This window comes from Oncorhynchus kisutch, linkage group LG11 (genome assembly GCF_002021735.2).
Source record: "Oncorhynchus kisutch isolate 150728-3 linkage group LG11, Okis_V2, whole genome shotgun sequence".
NCBI lineage: Eukaryota > Metazoa > Chordata > Actinopteri > Salmoniformes > Salmonidae > Oncorhynchus > Oncorhynchus kisutch.
The window spans coordinates 62,079,286-62,098,774 of NC_034184.2; the positions used below are offsets into that span (position 1 = coordinate 62,079,286).

The 19,489-nt window shown below is 44.8% G+C and overlaps 1 protein-coding gene across 23 annotated transcripts in view; it reads left to right on the forward strand.

Moving 5' to 3' along the window:
* The first annotated feature begins 772 nt into the window (after positions 1-772).
* LOC109900186 (protein scribble homolog) overlaps positions 773-19,489 on the forward strand; it is a 99,967-nt gene continuing 81,250 nt past the window's right edge. For 10 of the 23 annotated variants that reach the window (XM_031836052.1, XM_031836055.1, XM_031836054.1 and 7 more), the window contains exon 1: positions 774-2,042. In XM_031836052.1, coding sequence (XP_031691912.1) covers positions 1,884-2,042 — 159 coding nt within the window. In that variant the 5' untranslated portion in view covers positions 774-1,883. Of the gene's footprint in view, positions 2,043-19,489 lie in introns of all 23 variants that reach the window. The other 13 variants (XM_031836045.1, XM_031836049.1, XM_031836051.1 and 10 more) reach the window with 3 other exon arrangements.

Here is a 19,489-nt window from a genome sequence, read left to right on the forward strand (position 1 = left end):
TGAAGGACCGTAGTTGTACAAGAAAAACATGGGTAGAGGTAAGCATTTTCAGAATTGACATTTTTACAAGTATCGACTGATTGGGTTTCAATGTTACTATCAAATCGTGCGAACAGTTATCAAAACTCAACTCCACCTCCATATAAGATAACTGAGTTGAGTGTTCCTCAGCAAGCATGAATGAGGTTACATGTCTACCTGTCAGCGGGCGCACTCTTGACAATCTACGATAGGCCTACGCATTTGCTGAATTCGGCTGAGTTTAAGTCTACTTTGCTTTCATTACCGCTAGATGGGGGAATTTGATAAGCAACCAAAGCAGAGCGGTTTCGCCACGAACCTAAAGGCAACCATCTTCTAAAAGGTACATTCAATACCTCCTAGCCCCTTGGGGTCGCTATTACCTATGTGCAGTTTTGGGTGCTTGCTGAGAGAGGGAGAAGGAATGAATGGATGCACTTGATTTTTATTTTCCTGTATATGTGTGTTCGCACTGGCCGGCGTATGCAGTCATACCCGTGTGGAGGGCGGTAGTTGTCCTACAAAAACCAAGAATCCACAATTATAAAAAATAGTGCAATATTATCTGTAGTTGGATGTCTATTACTATGAAGTAAATGTTGAGTATGCACTTGGTAGACATGTGTGCGCCATGAGATGAGCGGCGTAGAAAGTGCGTCTTTGCACCTTTGGGAGGTGTCAGTTGAAGGGGGGTGTAAATCGTGCACACCCAGCCACAACAACAATAAGGAGGAGCCACTGGGCGGAGCTGGAAGGTCGTGGTTAGCACTCCCCACCACATTTTTACAACAGCACCACACACCCGGCCGGAGAGTGAGGAAACTCCCCAGCGGACTATTTAACTACAGAGGTTTCCTTTAGACCGGTATTTGGTCAAATAGCTTATGTTTGTTCGCTAAATGAAGACCGAGACAAAAGCCCGAAGACCCACACAGGTTGCCCGCATCCCTCCAGACTCCTGCGTGGCCCTCCAGACGAGCGCAGCTTGCCACAAAGCGGCGGTACCTCCGGTTTAGTGAACATAATCCTGTTGCTGATATTGTGGGTTCAACATTTTGTTGGTTTAAACGCTTCCTATGACTTCTGGTTATTATTTTCAGTGCAAATAGTTAGTGAAAGACTGCCAATTTTCGGGTTTGAATTCCTAAGGTCGTTTATATTGCAGTTTGTTTCCGTAGCCTAAAGAGGCACGAGAGATCACAAAGGTGGCTAATGTTAGCGACTAGCTCGCGACACCAACGAGTTCCATCTCCGTACGTACCTTCGAGAGGTCGTTCGGTGTGCTTACACCGGACTACTCGCATTAAGCAGCAGAGCACACATTCGTAACGGGGAACCAATTACTATTTGCCTAGTTAGTTGGCGATCTTGCTGGACAGGCCAGCTTCCTTGTATCAAATAACAAATGGGCTAGTGTTAGCTAACGCTGACTGAGCTGCTTTAATATTGTCGCACAAGTAAGGAAATTAAAACGTTCATTTAATTTCGTAGTTTGTTCTTTTAGATTATCCGTATGATGGCATTTTAATGAAAATATACTAAGTTAACAATCAAGGAAGATAACTTTAGCTATTATATTTGTATGTATCAATCACATTTTAGTTTGATTTGAGTCGCTGAGAGCCAACGAAAAGGACTGGAGTTGGGATATCAATTGACGATCGGAATTAATTCTGTCCCTGGTTTTAACCGGATTTTTGGCCTCTGGATCGACGTGGGAGCAGCGGGATTTCGACGTCCACTCTTATCTGTCACTGTCGATATTTTTTCCTCTCCCTCCTCCCCCACAACCGTTCCCCGTTTCTCTCTCCGATGCGGATTGTTGAGTAGCACCGGCAACCAAATCAATACGGCAGCCGGACATGCTGAAGTGTATCCCTTTGTGGCGCTGTAACCGCCACGTCGAGTCGGTGGACAAGCGACATTGCAATTTGCAAAATGTCCCTGACGAGATATTCCGCTACAGCCGCAGTCTGGAAGAGCTTCTCCTCGACGCCAACCAACTCAGAGATTTACCCAAGGTAAGCAACCAGTGGTTATAATTAAGCACACATTGTGGCCTATATTGGCCGCCACAAATCATTATCATGCACGGTCAAATCAAGGCATGCAACCATGAGAAACTCTCAAGGGAAAGGTGGCTGATGTTTTGATTGTCTGCCTGTCACGCATCTGTCAACATGTGTCAACTTCATCAGTATTTAATCAATTGAGCATAGTAGCTAACTAATGCAGGAAGAACATTGTTTATTTGGAAAGTGGTTTAAATGTCATTCATTCATATTCCAAACTCTGTCTTTGGTGAATGTTGTAGATACTTTAATATTTTGGGGGGTTACGACTTTGTACACAAAGGTATGATGTTAACTGTATGTCCTATTCTTGCATTGGATAACAATTGACAATGGGAATCAAAACAACTGGGATAGGAGGCTGCCTGCTCAGATTAACATTGATGACAGCAGAGAGTAGGAATCCGAGGAGAAACGGGCCTCTTTCTGCCTTTGGATGCTTGCTGTTGGAGTCACAGGCAGAGGAGGCTCATGCTGCAGTGGAGTGGGCGTGCTGCATGATATCAAATGTGTAGACGGACTCAGCAGATGAAAGGAGCTGGCTGGCACCTCACTATGTTGCCTGCAATAACTGCATGGTCCAGTGGGATTGGAAACGGTCAGTGCTATCCGGAATCCTTGGGATGTCCTTCCCATAGCCCTAACCATTTTATATTTCAACTTCAATGGGGTAGGGACGTCCTAAGGAATCCGGTTAGCATGGACCGATTGGTAACAGAGGGAGGAGGCGTTTGTGGAGTAAGTCTCCCTCCTCCACCCACACTCCTCCTACATGAAAAATCACCAAGGCTTTGCTTGCATGTCCCTTGTTTATTTTAGGGGAGCTGGATGGTTATCTGGCCATGCAACATACTCATTTACACCAGAGGACTGGGGCGTAACAAATTGCCTGACTCGCGTCTCAATTTGCAGCTGTGTTCATTGTCCTGCTCCAGTATAAGGGAATGGCAGTGGGAGATAATGGCGCTCTAGACTTAATAATAATTCATACTAATTATAATACATTTAAGTTGTAAAGTGCATTTATCAGACCCAAGTCACACCAAAAAAATAAATACACTCCAGAACACTAGACTACAATCAAAGCTATATACAGATGTCGCCAGATCCAGAGGACATGAGAACAGAGTGCGCTTTTCTGAACAGCATGGTCTTGAGCTGGAGGACAGACTCTGCAGCCCTAATAGTGTCTGGAACACAGGAGGTTGGTGGCACCTTAATTGGGGAGGACAGGCATGTGGTAATGGCTGGAGCGGAATAGGTGGAAATGTATCAACATCAAACACATGGCTCCCATGTGTTTGATGCCATTCCATTTACTCTGTTCCAGCCATTATTATGAGCCCCCCCAGTAGCCTCCACTGGTCTGGAAGTGTGTTCTGGAGCCCTGCAACTGAAAGCCCTGTCACCCATAGTTTTTAGTGTGCTGTGGGGCTGGTGAAGTGAGACAGACCTGGATGAGGGAGTGAGATGTGCTGCTGCCATGGGGATAACAACTGCCCCCTCTCATTGAAACTACATACATTCCAGGCCAACTGTGGTACTGCAGGCATTGTTTGCAGAAAACAGGATCCCCCCATTATAGTGAATGGGGAAATGTCAATCTTTGCTTCCTTGAACCAATTTATTTTAAAATCGCACACAGAAGAAGTTCTAAGGATAATTTAGTTGCTAATAGCAGCTTGCAGGACCCTGGTCGGCCTTCAACTTGAGTTACTCAATGAGAGGGGGTTCACTGAGAGCTTGCAATGTCACTCGCTGGAGTAGCTCAACTTCACATGTTATGTCTCCATGAGACGCCATCTTAATCGACTTCATTTTGCTTCAATGCACTATTGAGTCTTCACAGGAATGAATGGTATCTTGTGATCGACAGCTTTGACCATTCTTTTTAGTCATTGGCTTCTGCTCAGAAGTTCTGAGCCAGGTTCTCAGACATGGCTAATGTTGTAGTAGTAGTGGTGGTGAGGAGAGTAGCAAGTTGCACAGGCACCAGTAGTGTCTGTCCACAATCCCAGGTGATAAGGACCTACAGTTAGACAACAGAAGTATGCAAAATCCCTAGCAAGAGTTTGAACACCATTGTAAGTAGTTACTTGTAAACAGTCAGTTCTAGGGCTAAGTTGTAGACTATTCTGTTGAGCCCACTTGAGTCGTGCTCGGAGTCCCAGGCCATTCTGTTCAGCTATGATTTTACTGGATTGTGCTTACAATCTGGTTTGTCACTCTAGACCTCAGTCTTTGTGTCTTTCACGCTTTGTCTTTTAGTTTGTACCCAGATGTAACGTTGACGAGAGGGTGTTTGGTTGTTTGTGGCGACATCACCAAGGGACGACTGTTACTAAACATGCGGTTATGTTCATTGGAGGAGGGACTAAGACTGATAAGGAGGGAGTGGTTTAGGGGAGCAGCTCAGTACAGCTCTAAGACTCACAAAAGCACACACAGACATCCAGTTGTTTAATATTTAATCTGGCTGCTAGTTAGGCTAGATGCAGACTGGGGTTTCCTGACACAGATCGAAGCTGGTGTACCCAAGGGTGCATTGCCTGGCCTGCTTGACTCAGCCCAGCCGCCGTGAGCCTGGTGGTGCAGGGGGCCGTGAGGCTGGCAGAAGGCATACAATCAGGGCTGCTAACGCACACCGATAGACCCCTGTTCACAGCGCTGGCTTAAGCCGAGAGACAAATATGGTGTGACAGTGCAGCTCTAGCGCATGTCTGTGGCCGTGTTGCGTGCAGACACAAAGCATATGTTCCCCTTGCCTGCAGTCCTAGGAGGGCTTCGGAGAGAGGGGGCCATCAAAGGTCCATGCAGGGTCATGAATGTGGCGAAAACCCAGCAATAAAAGAACTCTCTAATATAAAATGATCGCCTGTTCTCATTTGGGCTCTCCTTGTCCTGCGACAACAGCTGTTTATGGCATTTCTAGCTCTACGACGCCATTTTTTTTGTTAACAAATGGACAGTAAGACTGGCCCTTCTGGGGCATATTTTGCCCATGGTGCCTGGCGTGCTTGTTATTCAGAAGTCCCAAAAATAATAATCAGGGCATATCCGCATCTAACTTATTTTAGGCTTAATCAGGAAACGTCCCCTCTGTGGTTTATTCCCTTCCAAAAAGGTCTGTATTAATTGGTCCATTTCCTGGTGAACAAACAAACCATTAGGCAACAGCAGTTCTAATGGTTTCCATGTTATGGTTTCTAATGGTAAAAGTCCCGAACACACGTTATGGTGTTTTGCAATGTTAATGGTGTTGGGTTCAATGGTAACTACATATAGAGATGTTTTCTAATCGTTTTATTGAAAAACTCAACTGCCGTGCGGCTTGTCACATTTGATTCACTAGCCCAATTCTCCATCTCAGTTTTGGGCTTGTAGGAATAGTCTTCATTTGAGAATTACACCATATGGATAGCCCTCACAGTTGTAATTTGTTTGACTATTCAGTATGAGTTGGGCTAAAGCGGTAGGTTGCTAAGAGGGCAAACTGAATTGCGTTCATTGAGGACTGGCTTAACTTGTGAGAATGACAGCATAATTTATTTTTAATCATGAGTAGAAGTAATTTGTTTTCTACCCAAAGATAATGTTGTGTTCCATTTTATAAAAGGTTGTGGAAGTAACAATACTATAGATATAGAGAACTGATACTGTATGCTGGTTGTATATTGTGTACTGCAGCGGGATTTATTTTTAAACCTTTTTTTGGATTCCTCTTGCGTTCCTCAACGGTCGGAATACGTTTTGTTCAAATGATCGGATGTAGGGTGCTATGTTTATTTAATATTATGTCAAGCCTATAAATTAAAGGGCCAATTTGGATCAAATTAATTTACATCAGCTGATATCTCAAAGTGCTGTACAGAAACCCAGCCTAAAATGGATGCAGTCAATTAGCTTAATTTTTCAGATCAAATTCAATTTCAGACAGATCATTGTGTGGCACACAACCCATGAGGCATTCAGTTTCGCCATACAGTCGAAGGTACATTTGATGTATGCGATGAAGGCAAATACTATAATGGGGGTTGGGCTGGGGGGGGATGTAGAGGGGATAGATTTGCTTTATAGGGTTTGGGGAGGGGGGATTTAAGTGTGAACAGATGGAGTGTCAGATGCTCTGACAGGGTCTTAGGTTCACTGCGGGTTACTTGAGCTCCACCTGGCGACCCTGGCTTGTGTGCTGTATTGCCTTTATCCGGTTAGTCTTGCATGGTAAAAAAAAGTACATACAAGTGTTTTATTGTCCCATACATCAGATGGGTGCTGTGAAATGTGTTGGTTTACATGGTCAGCAATAGTAGCACGGCGCACCTGGAGCAAATGAGGGTTAAGGGCTTTGGTCAAGGGTACGTCGACAGATTTGTCACTGTGTCGGCTTGGGTATTCAACTTTTCTGCTGTGGGACTCATTTTGTCGACTGGCTCTAGTCCAGGGTGTTTTTCCTTATAAGTTTGTTTCCTTTAGAAATATTACTGAGCGTTGTATTGCACTAGAAGAACGAAATTGCATGCTTGGGACAAGTTGTGCAACCCTATCAGCTAAAACAGAACCGGCTGGCCCAAAAAATAAGCTTTCCTCCATTGAACCCTATTTGTGTACTTCTATACAGAACCCAAAAGGACCCTTGGAGAGAGCAAGCGGGCAGGAATTTCCCCTCACGCCCATATGTTCTGAGCTCTTAACATCAAGCTCTGTTTTCTCATAACGCAATGCCTAATCCTCGCTATTCCTTAATGCGTCTTTTGTGTTGCTGCTAAGTAGGTTTCCTCTGGTTTTCACAAATGCCACTGCCTCGTAATGCCAGTGAAAAAAACACGGAAGAGTGCTGGAACGGACTAATTTCAATCTCCATCAAGTGTCTCTGAGAAGCAGAGGGCTACGTCATTGTCTCCTAGATCTGTAAATGACTAGAGATGAATCGCTCATGGATCAAGGTCCTTGTTGGGAAAAGCTTTATCTGTGGTTCCCTCTTGTGCCAGCGAGGCATTTCGTGACTGCGTCGGCCCAGGCACTTGTGAGGAAATGGATGTGGGTGATCCCCAGCCCGCTCTGGAGGATCAAGTTGAGAAGACCGGTGGAAGTATCTTTTAACATTCTTGAAGTCTTGTGACAGGTTACATAGTAGCCCATTCAGGCTCTCCTGACACCCTCTACCTAGCCACTCATATCCAATATCACAGCCTTTTGTCCCAGCACTCTATGTTCTGTCCTGCCCTTGGCTTGGCATTTACACTCAAAACACACCAGTCAGAAACAGATTTTTGCACAAATCGAAGGTTGGCCGCAGAACAAGGCAGGCCACACGAGAACATAGTATTTTTTTGTCTTTTTTATGAAGAAAGGCAAGGTCACTGTCAAAAGCATCTCCCAATAACCTTGATAATCTTGTCAGTAACTTGGCCCAGTGGCCCCTGTCAGAATTTACAGCTACACCTGCAGCTGCACTTTCTCAGTTCCCTGCGTTTCTGCTTTGAAACAAAGATGCATTTGTCAGAATGCAATCGGAGCAGCAGGCTTGCTAGTGCCACATTGCGGCTAGAATATATCTGCTTGGTTTTCCATTGGTCTCCCATTGTCCTGTATGTAATGACTGGTTAAAATGCTTGGTGGGTGTGGTGGATGGTGTCTGCACCCAGAGTCTGCAGAACAGGTTTGAAGAACGTCTCTCCCTGTGTTATTACTGTTTTTGGATCAGTTACGCTCGGTACCCTGCTAGTAAACAAATGCGTAAAAAACAACTGCAGGTAGAGATCTAATGAGGTTGCTGCAGTGTAAGCTAAATCTGCGTTATCAATAAAGTGTCACTCACATGTAGGCCTGGCACACTTACTGTGTAACCGACGGTTATGGATGGAACACTCATGACCATGAAAATAAAAGAACCACCATAAGCTTTTAAAACAGTATTTAATTTTTTTAGAAACGAACAGTTTGATTGAAGACTGAATGGCCGTGCATTCCGTGCGGTTGAGTGCTTTTCTGCGAGTTAACATGGGTTCCTAACAACGGGGTGGCAACCATTTTCAATGATTTTACTGCGTTACAGTTCATATAAGGAATGCAGGATTTTGGAAATAATTCATTCGGCCCTAATCTATGGATTTCACATGACTGGGCAGGGGTGCTGCTGTGTGTGGGCATGGGAAGGCATAGGCCCACCCACTTGGAGCCAGGTTCACCGCCTTGGGAGCCAGGTTCACCGCCTTGGGAGCCAGGTTCACCGCCTTGGGAGCCAGGTTCACCGCCTTGGGAGCCAGGTTCACCGCCTTGGGAGCCTGGTTCACCGCCTTGGGAGCCAGGTTCACCGCCTTGGGAGCCAGGTTCACCGCCTTGGGAGCCAGGTTCACCGCCTTGGGAGCCTGGTTCACCGCCTTGGGAGCCAGGTTCACCGCCTTGGGAGCCAGGTTCACCGCCTTTGGAGCCTGGTTCACCGCCTTGGGAGCCAGGTTCACCGCCTTGGGAGCCAGGTTCACCGCCTTGGGAGCCAGGTTCACCGCCTTGGGAGCCAGGTTCACCGCCTTGGGAGCCAGGTTCACCGCCTTGGGAGCCAGGTTCACCGCCTTGGGAGCCAGGTTCACCGCCTTGGGAGCCAGGTTCACCGCCTTGGGAGCCAGGTTCACCGCCTTGGGAGCCAGGTTCACCGCCTTGGGAGCCAGGTTCACCGCCTTGGGAGCCAGGTTCACCGCCTTGGGAGCCAGGTTCACCGCCTTGGGAGCCTGGTTCACCGCCTTGGGAGCCTGGTACACCGCCTTGGGAGCCTGGTACACCGCCTTGGGAGCCAGGCCCAGGCAATCAAAAGGGATTTATTACAGGCAGAAATAGTCATCAGCACCCCCCACCCTCCCCCTCAGGCGATCCCGCAGGTGAAGAAGCCTGGATGTGGATGTCCTGGGCTGGCGTGGTTACGCGTGGTCTTCTGTAGGGGACCATACCTACTCTCATTCTCAGTGTGGTTTCATGTCTCTAGGATAAATCTAATCTGTGGGTTGTTTTGAGAACATTTGCAGGTGTGCGTGGAAATGCTGAGCTAAGAATCATGTTTTGACACATTTATCCTGCTTAAAGGGGATTAGTGCAGAACAGTAACCAGTTGGCCTACATTTATTAGGGAGGGAGCTAAGTAGGCAACTTTAGCAAGGTGATACATCATGGTGTAATGTAGGCTATTGCCTGACCTTAAGCTGTCCATCAACTAGACCAAATCTAAAGATTTGAAGACCAAAGTATTTGATTTGAACAGTCTAGAACAGGTTTTGCCAAACTAGGGTACGCACAATACCGTCGGGGGTACGCCAAATAAAAATGTGAATTCACATTTTCAAACAGTCCATTTATATTTTCCAACGGTGCTATACATTTGGGTGAGTCTTTTTTAAAATGTTTCTCTCCTGAGTAGCCTCGTTTCACTGCCAATTGTGAATCTGATGCAGCCGAAGAGCTACTGCCCCCTTACCCGGGAAAGCACTGAACAACAGACAGGGACTTTGGACCATCGAAGAGGTGCAAATATGATGAGAACTACATTGATTTGGGGTTCACTTATATTGAGGGTAGTGCCTTTCCTCAGCCACAGCGTGTGTATGTGCAGAACCTCAACTCAATGAAACCTTCACTCGAGTGCAGGCATTTAGAAACAAAACATGCCAACTTGAAAAATAAGCTGCAGTAGTTTTTAAAAAGAATTAAGACTACTTTCGGGTAGTAAGACATGTATAAAAGCAACAGAACCATTAAGAAGTTGGGGCTAGAAGCATCTTATATGGTGAGCCCCATACTATTGTGGAGGACTGAATTCTTCCTGCTGCCAAGGATATGGCTGGGACAATGCTGGCACAATGCTGGGGGGAAAGGCCAAAATAAACATACAGACAATGCCGTCATCAAACAACTCTGTTTCACGACGCATCAGTGACATGGCTGGAGATGTTTTGAAACAATTACTGATTCGCATACAAGCCAGTGAATTCTGTGTTACAGCTGGATGAGTCAACAGACTGGCTGGCATGGCCTGGCTCCTGGTATATGTCCGTTACGTTTATGTGGGGTCAATTTAAGGAAGACATCCTCTTCTGCAAACCAGGACAACAGGAGAGGATATTTTTAAAGTACTGGACAGCATTGTGACGTCAAATGGACTTTGATGGTCAAGATGTGTTGGTATCTGTACTGATGGCGCAAAAGCCATGGCAGGGAGACATAGTGGAGTGGTAACGCGCATGCAAACAGTTGCTCCCGACGCCACTTGGGTACACTGCAGCATCCATCAAGAGGCTCTTGCTTCCAAGGGAATGCCTGACTGCTTGAAATACGTTTTGGGCGCTACCGGGAAAATTGTTACATTTGTTAAAGAAATGGCCCTGAACTCTTGTGTATTTTATGCACAATGAAATGTTATGGGCAGTGACCATATAATGCTTTTACAACATACAGAAGTGCGATGGTTATCAAGTGGCAAAGTTGACATTTTTTTTTAATTGAGAGATGAGCTTAGTTTTCTTTACTGACCATATTTTTCACTTGTCTGACTGATTGCATGACGAGTTTCTCACACAACTGGCCTAACTGGGTGATGTTTTTTCACACCTGAATGATCTGAATCTAGGATTACAGGGACAAAATTGAGGCTTTGATTAAGAAGTTCGAGCTCTTCTCTGTCTGCATTAATAAGGACAACACACAGTTCTTTCCATTGTATTTTTTGTTGTGTGTGTGCTAATGAACTCAAGCTTACATTTGACAATGTCAAATGTGATATAGCGAAGCACCTCAGTGAGCTGGGTGCGCAATTACGCAGGTACTTTCCCAAAACGGACGACACAAACTGTATTCGTTATCCCTTTCATGCCCTGCCTTCAGTCCACTTACCAATATCTGAACAAGAGATCCTCATTGAAATTACAGCAAGTGGTTCTGTGAAAATTTAATTGAATCAGAAGCCACTACAAGATTTTCTGGTTTGGGCTGCGCTCAGAGTATCCTGCTTTGGCAAATCGAACTGTTAAGACACTGATGCCCTTTGCAACCACGTACCTATGTGAGAGTGGATTCTCGGCCCTCACTAGCATGAAACTAAATACAGGCACAGACTGTGTGGGGAAAATGATTTAAGACGGAGACTCTCTCCAGTACCACCCAACATTGCAGAGTTATGTGCATCCTGCCAAGCACACCCTTCTCATTAATCTGTGGGGAAGTAATTCACAATTGTTTTGATGAAATAATAACGTTTTCTATGTAAGCTGGCTAAAATAAAAAGCAAAATAATTGATGATTATATTATTTGTGCTAAGTGCTTCACCCGGCCGTGAAAACGTCCCCCCCAACTCTGTCTGCCCTCTCGTACACAAGCACAGGCCAACCAGGCTAATACGCCTGAGTGAGAGTTTCCTCTGGGACCTCCTCTTTAATTCTGTTCACTCTTTTTGAGCACAAATGGACAGATGATATTGGAGTGTTTTTATTTTTTCTCTCTCGAGTCTCTTGTGTATGTTTGTTCAGCCTTAGGTCATAATTGTAGTCCAAAGGAAATGGCAATTTGGGACCGTGTTGCTAATACTGAATGCCCTGTAACCACTTCCATTTTTTTGTATTTATTGATATGAATAATTAGTTTAAAGTGGTCTCTCTTTTACAAGTCAGCGTTGTGTTTTTTGTTTGGAGATATGAGATCCAAATAACACATTCACCCCCTGTCCCACTCTTTAACCTAATGCAGGGATTCTTTCATTGTAATCCTTGGTCTGGCTGCCTAAAGTTACTTATTTATTTATTCTCTCCCCCCCCCCCCCGCTTAAGTCCCCAAATATAATAAATAAAGCCTTTTTATTTTATTTTTTTCTCCCCCATCCACAATTTTTTTAAGTGTAAACGTAATCCATCCACCTGTGGATGGTGTGGCATATCAAGAAGCTGATTAAACTGCATGGACATTACACAGGTGCACCTTCTGCTGGGGAAAATGAAATGTCACTCTAAAATGTGACGTTTTGTCATAACACAATGCCACATGTCAACTTTTGAGGGTGCGTGCCATTGGCATGCTGACTGCAGGAACGTCCACCAGAGCTGTTACTAGACATTTTGAATATTACTTTCTCTACCATAAACCACCAAGTAATTTTAGAGAATTTGGCAGTACGTCCAACCGTCCTCACAACCGCAGACTACGTGTAACTACGCCAGCTCAGGACCTCCATCCGGCTTCTTCACCTGCGGGATCGTCTAAGAACAGCCATCCGGACAGCTGATGGAACTAAGGAGCATTTCTGTCTTTAAAACCCTTTTTTGGGGGGAAACTCAATCTGATTGGCTGGGTCTGGCCACCCATGGCTGCACCCCTCCCAGTCATGTGAAATCCATAGATTAGGGCCTAATGTATTTATTTAAATTGACTGATTTGCTTATATGAACTGTAACTGTAAAATGTGTTAATTGTTGCATTTTTATATTTTTGTTCAGTATAGATATAAAGTACACTTCTTGCTTTCCTCCCATTGGGTACAGTAGCAATGTGGACTACCCTATAATTAGAAAAGATGGTTGACATATTAAAAAAAAAGTATTTTGAGAACTAACAATCAGCAAAAATAAAAGTTAGACCGGGCGAATTGAAAATGCAAAAATCTATTGATTTAGCAGTATTCATTTTATGTTGGAGCAAAAGAAAACTACATAATCCATGGCAAAATGTGTAGAATTGCAGGAAACTAGCTTTAAAACAGCAACATTTTCTCTCAGCTCCATGGCAGAATATGTAGAATCATAGGAACTTAGCTTAAATGCAAACATGTCTCTGGGGGTCTATAAAGCTAAAATGTAGCCAACCCCACTCATTGCCACGCCCCTGGCACACCTAAGCCCCTTTTATATCCAGAAGATAACCTGTAAGGAGGTGTAAAATGTCCTGGTAATATTTCAGGAGGAACCTGGCCTACTCCTTGAAAGCACCATATTTAATGGCCCACAGGAGCTCCACTCAAAAATACAAACTTACCACCACCACTTTTAAATGTATTTTTCTCCACAAATTATGCACTAAAGTGTAGCCTAATGTCGGGACAGGTAAAGGAAGTTGTTCACAGCCAGAATCTAGGACATACACACGGTATGGACCCTGTTTCTGTAAAGTGCTGTACTGCTTTGTATACAGTCTTCCTCTATTCCAGCCATCTCTCTGGGAGGGTAGGGGCCTCCCCTGCGACTCTGCTGGCTGAACTAGGCCAGGACAGGTGATAAATCACACCTGCCACCGGCCTCTGAAAAACCACATTAGTTCCCCCTGCTCTACCTTCTTGTCACGCCACTGTTCTCTTTTTCTCTTGTTCTCTCTCGGCAGGAAGCTGTGGCGCAGTGGTTCAGTAGCATAGGAAACTACACCAAAGGACACTTCCTCTAGTCTGCGTCTCTGATGCAATTTTGTTTTATGGCTCTGTCTGTCGTCAGTGTATGTGCTCAGTCCCACTTTTGAGAAGAGCGTGTTAGGTGAGAGGTAACCAGAAGTGAAGAGCGAGTGGAGAATATTGTTTCGAGGTCTCTGTTAATGCAGAAGCACTATTCATCAGGTTCCTTTGTCGGAGCTGATGACCAGCTGGTCTCACATCCTACTCCCCCTTCCATCCCCCATCGGAGATGGATTAACAGGAGCCCCCCCGAGAGGAGGAAGTGATCCTGGGTGCCTCAGAAGTGAGCATGGTAGTTAGGTGCACTCAGCCCCACTGATCCCCAGTCCTTAGGGAGGGAAGAGCGCTTCATCTCTGACCACAGAGCAGCAAGGCAGGCTGAGCGAGGGTTTCCGGTGGAAAACCATAGAATTATGTTTCTAGGTGGGGAAAAACAGCCAGCCAGGGAGACTGTCGTAGAGCTAAGAGCCTTGCAAGCCCTAGGGAGATACTGCTGCTGGATCAGCAGCCATTCTGTGTGACACACACATGCAAGACCACAGAGAAGGTCATGCCTTGCTTTCTGGTAAACACAGATGACGCCTGATGGTGATGGTCATTGCTCCTATCAGGGTAGTGTCAACCATAAACAGGCTCTTTTGTGTTTCTGAGGTGAGTCTCGCAGCTCTCCCCCTTGCACTCTGCACACAGCCACCAGCCTCAAAGGTAAACAATGAGCAGAGGCAGCAGAATAATTGAAGCTGCAGTGGTGGGAGGTGGGTCAGAGTGTCTGTGTGCAAGGCTGGTGTGCTGCGATAGGACTGATGTGCCACACGGACAATAATTAAGAGGCAGGGACCGGGTGACATGGAGTCATGGCGGCCTCTGCAATGTCACACCATTCTCTCAAGCTCTCTTTCTCTTGTGTTTTGGTATTTAAAGTCTGTCTGGAGCCTCACTGGTCAAGTACGCTGACCTGCCGATCTTAGAAGGCTGAGAGTCATGTCTTGACAGGATGCTTTCTGACAAAATGCCTCCATCTGCCTGCCTGCCTTAGGCTTGCAACGTTATAGAAGACGTGCGTTATTTGTTGTAAAACCACGAACACTGAATATTTTCATATTCAATATTTTATCCCAACCTAAGAGGTGGTAGAACTCTCTTTGGTGTCACCCATCTGATCCTATTTAAAGCCTCAAAAGCAATTCACCTGCTGCTCGTGAGCCTCTGAGGTGGAGGTGTTCAAATACTGCCCTGACATTTCTTTGGCCGTTTTGGGACCTTTGATCTCCACCGGCGCTCTGGTTCTGCTGCTGCGTTGCCACGTGATAGTTCCTTAGGTGGCCCTCCATCAGACTACTGATCACCCCCAACCCGCCAGGCAGCGTATTGACCAGGATGGCACCACTAGTACTGACCACAAACAAATGCTGGCCTTAGACTGCCTGCTTCATACAGTCATCCAAAGTCTCTGTCTCGCGGAAACCCAACACCACCTCTCCTCTTGTTAGGTGGTGTTCTGTGGCGCTGGATTCTCTGGGTTCCATTTGACTGCACTACCAGCATTTGTGTTCTCGATCTGCACTCTCCTACTTAGTATTTTCAAAACTTTATAGAACTGATGCATCCTCTCCATATACAGTGATCTCAGTGTGCTGTAAGCCCCTTCTCGCTCGGTCAGTCTATGGACTGTTCTCATCACCAGTTTATTAGCCTGGGTAGTTATCCTCCAGTGGCCAACAGTAGAACAATGTGTCTCTACAGTGCAGTGAGCCCAGCGGATACTGAACTCTTTTGCCCAGACTGTCAGTCCCAGTGTCTTGAGTCCACACAAAGCGCTGGTTTGTTTCCCCTGGGGGGGGCTTTGTCTGTTGGTCAGTTAGTGTGGAGGTTCTGGGCCCGGGCCGCTGATATGTTGACGTCTGTGTTTTTCTTGTTGATTCCTTTTTGTTGGGAGTGCCTCGGCGAGCAGGAAGTGTGAATGAATAATCGAGTGAGCAGTGGAATGCGTTGTTTTTGTTTTGGGGGAGGCGCTAGCTGCTGTGAGTACATCACGCATTCAGGCTGTAGACACACTGGGCCTTGTTGTGAGCCGAGGGACACAAGCTCAGAACCCAGCATAGTATGACACACTGACTCATGATAGCTTAGTTTCATCCTGTCTGTTTTTCTTACATTTTTCTTGGTATCACTCAATCACATTTACCTATGTGCTTTCACTCACTCACTGTGACTCCTAGGGCTTCTGATAAGTCTGGGTGTGCCTTGGTGGAGATAAAACTAACGTTTTAAGTTGGTGGTGACAGCAGTGTTTAGTATGTAGAGGACTCTGTTTACACTACTCAAGTGCTCTTTACTCTACTTGCTGTGCCTCCCAGTTATCTCATCGTCTTTTAAATATGTTATTTTTTTGCAGTTCAGATTGTCAAACTGCGATTATGCAAGTGCCTCTCTTCTGTAGAGGCTGTTGTCTGATTTTAAAGGGACGTAGGCCTAGATTAAATAGCGGTCCCCACCAATATTAAAGCATTGTGACAGTAATAGAGTATTTTCGAGTGACAACTAGAACGCACAATGTCAAACTGAGCTGGTAACAACACGTGTGTATGTGTCATATAGATTACATTCCGCCATGAATAACAAGTGTCAACTAATGAGATGGGCACACTAGAGCGCACCCATACTTCTAGTTTGTTTGGCTACAGGATTGACAAAAGGAGCCATTGAGCCCCACCAGCGTCTCTTCCCCCGCCCCCAAGCACATCTTTTCATCCTTCAACATAGCAAGAACACTCCAATTGTCTGCTCAATTTTGCACCAAAAGTGTGTTGCTCTGCGCAGTTAACCCTTTGCATATGGTCTGTGTCCCACCATGACACGGTAGCTCCCTCGGGTTCTTAGAAAGTTGTTCGGATAGGGTAGCCAAAGTTATTCTTTAAGTGTTGACAGCTAAGGGCCTATGGCATTGTTTTTTGTTGTGTAATGCTGCAGTTATTTGTATGCTTAATGTTATCTAGCATAATACAAGAAGCAACACTTTGTTTAGAAAGGAAAGGGGGATACCTGGTCAGTTGTACAACTGAACTGTCTTCCGCATTTAGCCCAACCTCTCTGAATGAGGTGTGGGGGGCTGCCTTAATCGACATCCATGTCTTCGGCGCCCGGGGAACAGTGGGTTAACGGCCTTGCTCAGGGGCAGACAGATTTTTACCTTGTCAGCTTGGGGAGACGATGCAGCAACCTTTCGGTTACTGGCCCAACGCTCTAACCACTAGGTTAAGGTAGGGCTTGGAATTGCCATATCGATACGATATGCCGATACGATATGTATTGCAATTTGGTACTGTGCTTGTTTTTTTGAAAAAACTTGTTTTTCAACCACTCCACAAATTTCTTAAGAAGCTAGTTTTGGCAAGTCTGTTAGGATATCTACTTTGCATGACACAAGTAATTCTTCCAACAATTGGTTACAGACACATTTCACGATCACAATTCCAGTGGGTCAGAAGTTTACATACATTAAGTTGACTGCCTTTTAAACAGCTTGAAAAATTCCAGAAAATGACGTCATGGCTTTAGAAGCTTCTGATAGGCTAATTGACATAATTTGAGTCAATTTGCGGTGTACCAGTGTATGTATTTCAAGACCTACCTTAAAACTCAGTGCCTCTGCTTGACGACATGGGGAAATCAGCCAAGACAACAGGGAAAAAAAATGTAGTCCTCCACAAGTCTGGTTCATCCTTGGGAGCAATTTCCAAACGTCTGAAGGTACCACGTTCATCTGTACAAACAATAGTACGCAAGTATAAAAACTGGGGATCACGCAACCGTCATACTGCTCAGGAAGGAGATGCGTTCTGTCTCCTAGAGATGAATGTTATTTGGTGCGAAAAGTGCAAATCAATCCCAGAACAGCAGCAAAGGACCATGTGAAGATGCTGGAGGAAACCGGTACAAATGTATCTATATCCACAGTAAAACGAGTCCTATATCAAAATAGCCTGAAAGGCCTCTCAGCAAGGAAGAAGCCACTGCTCCAAAACCGCCATATAAAAGCCAGACTACGGTTAGCAACTGCACATGGGGACAAAGATCATACTTTTTGGAGAAATATCCTCTGGTCTGATGAAACTAAAATAGAACTGTTTGGCCATAATGACCATTGTTATGTTTGGAGGAAAAAGGGGGAGGCTTACAAGCCAAAGATCACCATCCCAACCATGAAGCACGGGGGGACTGGTGCACTTCACAACATAGATGGAGGGACTGGTGCACTTCACAACATAGATGGCATCATGAGGAAGTAAAATTGCGGACATATTCAAGCAACATGTCAAGACCTCAGTCAGGAAGTTCAAGCTTGGTTGCAAATGGGTTTTCCAAATGGACAATGACCCCAAGCATACTTCCAAAGTTGTGGCACAATGTCTTAAGGACAACGAAGTCAAGGTATTGGAATGGCTATCAAAGCCTTGACATCAATCCTATAGAAAATTTGTGGGCAGAACTGAAAAAGCGTTTGCGAGCAAGGAGGCCTACAAACATGACTGTTACACCAGCTCTGTCAGGGGAATGGGCCAAAATTCATCTAACTTATTTTGAGAAGCTTGTGGAAGGCTATCCAAAACCTTTGACCCAAGTAAAACAATTTAAAGGCAATGCTACCAAATACTAATTGCGTGTATGTAAACTTCTGACCCACTGGGAATGAGATGAAATAAATAAATAAAAGCTGAAATTAATCACTCTACTATTATTCTGACATTTCACATTCTTAATATAAATTGGTGATCCTAACTGACCTAAGACAGGGAATTTTTACTATGATTAAATGTCAGGAATTGTGAAACTGGGTTTAATTGTATTTGGTTATGGTGTATGTAAACTTCCGACTCCAACTGTATCTGCTGCAGAGGGACGAGCGCCATGAGAACCGGTTTTGATCAAGATAGACCTTGGGCGGTACACCGTATTTGGAAATAGCCACGGGATGGTTTTTCAATATACCATCAATACCGTTAACCATTTATATAGTTCGTTTTTTTATTTTTAAATGTGAATATTAGTAACTACTTTTTAAGTAAATACCTGCAGTGAACTTGTGCAATACGTTAAGAGATAAAGTTTACATTATGAAGCTTTGTTTGTTTGCAAGCACACACTGTTGTGCAGCCAGGTGATCTAGTTACAGTATGAAGTTCATAATAAAATGTTTGCCAGCTCGATATCTTATAACTATTAAGTTAACTGTAAAATGTGCTAAATTCACTGCAGTTGTGCATTTGGTTTGATACTTTAGTAGCTAGTTGACTGTGGTTAGCACCTTCCAAAATAATGTTTTGCTTGCTAACAGCAGAGAATCCCCTCCTGAATCAAGACCCTTGCTGTCGAATTTGTTTTGTGTCCAGCAAATTGAGTAGCATTTTAGTTACTTGTACAACTTTATGAGCTGGGATGTCTGTCCTGCCAATACTTTATAGGTCAGACTATAAATTGTTCACGCTCGTTAGCATTCTCTATGGGATTTTAGATGTACCTGTTAGCATTGCTAACCTACAGATTGCAATGACACCCCTTGTGTTCAGTGCAGCTATTACTGAATATCCTGGTATGGCACAAGGTCGATATGAAGGTATGACAATCTGGATACCGCCCAAAACTAAAGTGCTGAAAACTAATTGAAAACAAAGATGGAGATCAAGCTATGAAGGAAAGTTTTTGATAAGGTACAACCAACTAGCGCAAGAATAATATAGCGTCATGGGAAAACGATATGCTCTTCGATAGGGTTTTCTCCAACAACAAGAACAGTTAACTATTGTTTTCTCCCTCTTCTCTGTTTGGGAGGTAGCTTATGCCAGACTTGTGAGTGACCAATTTGAATGTATTGTATCTTTCTGAATGTGTGTACTGTGAATAATTAACTCACCGTGGGCCTCTGAGTGCACGTGATGCAAGCGAGGGGAAAGGAAGGCATGACTGGCGCCTCGGCCATCCCCCAACCAC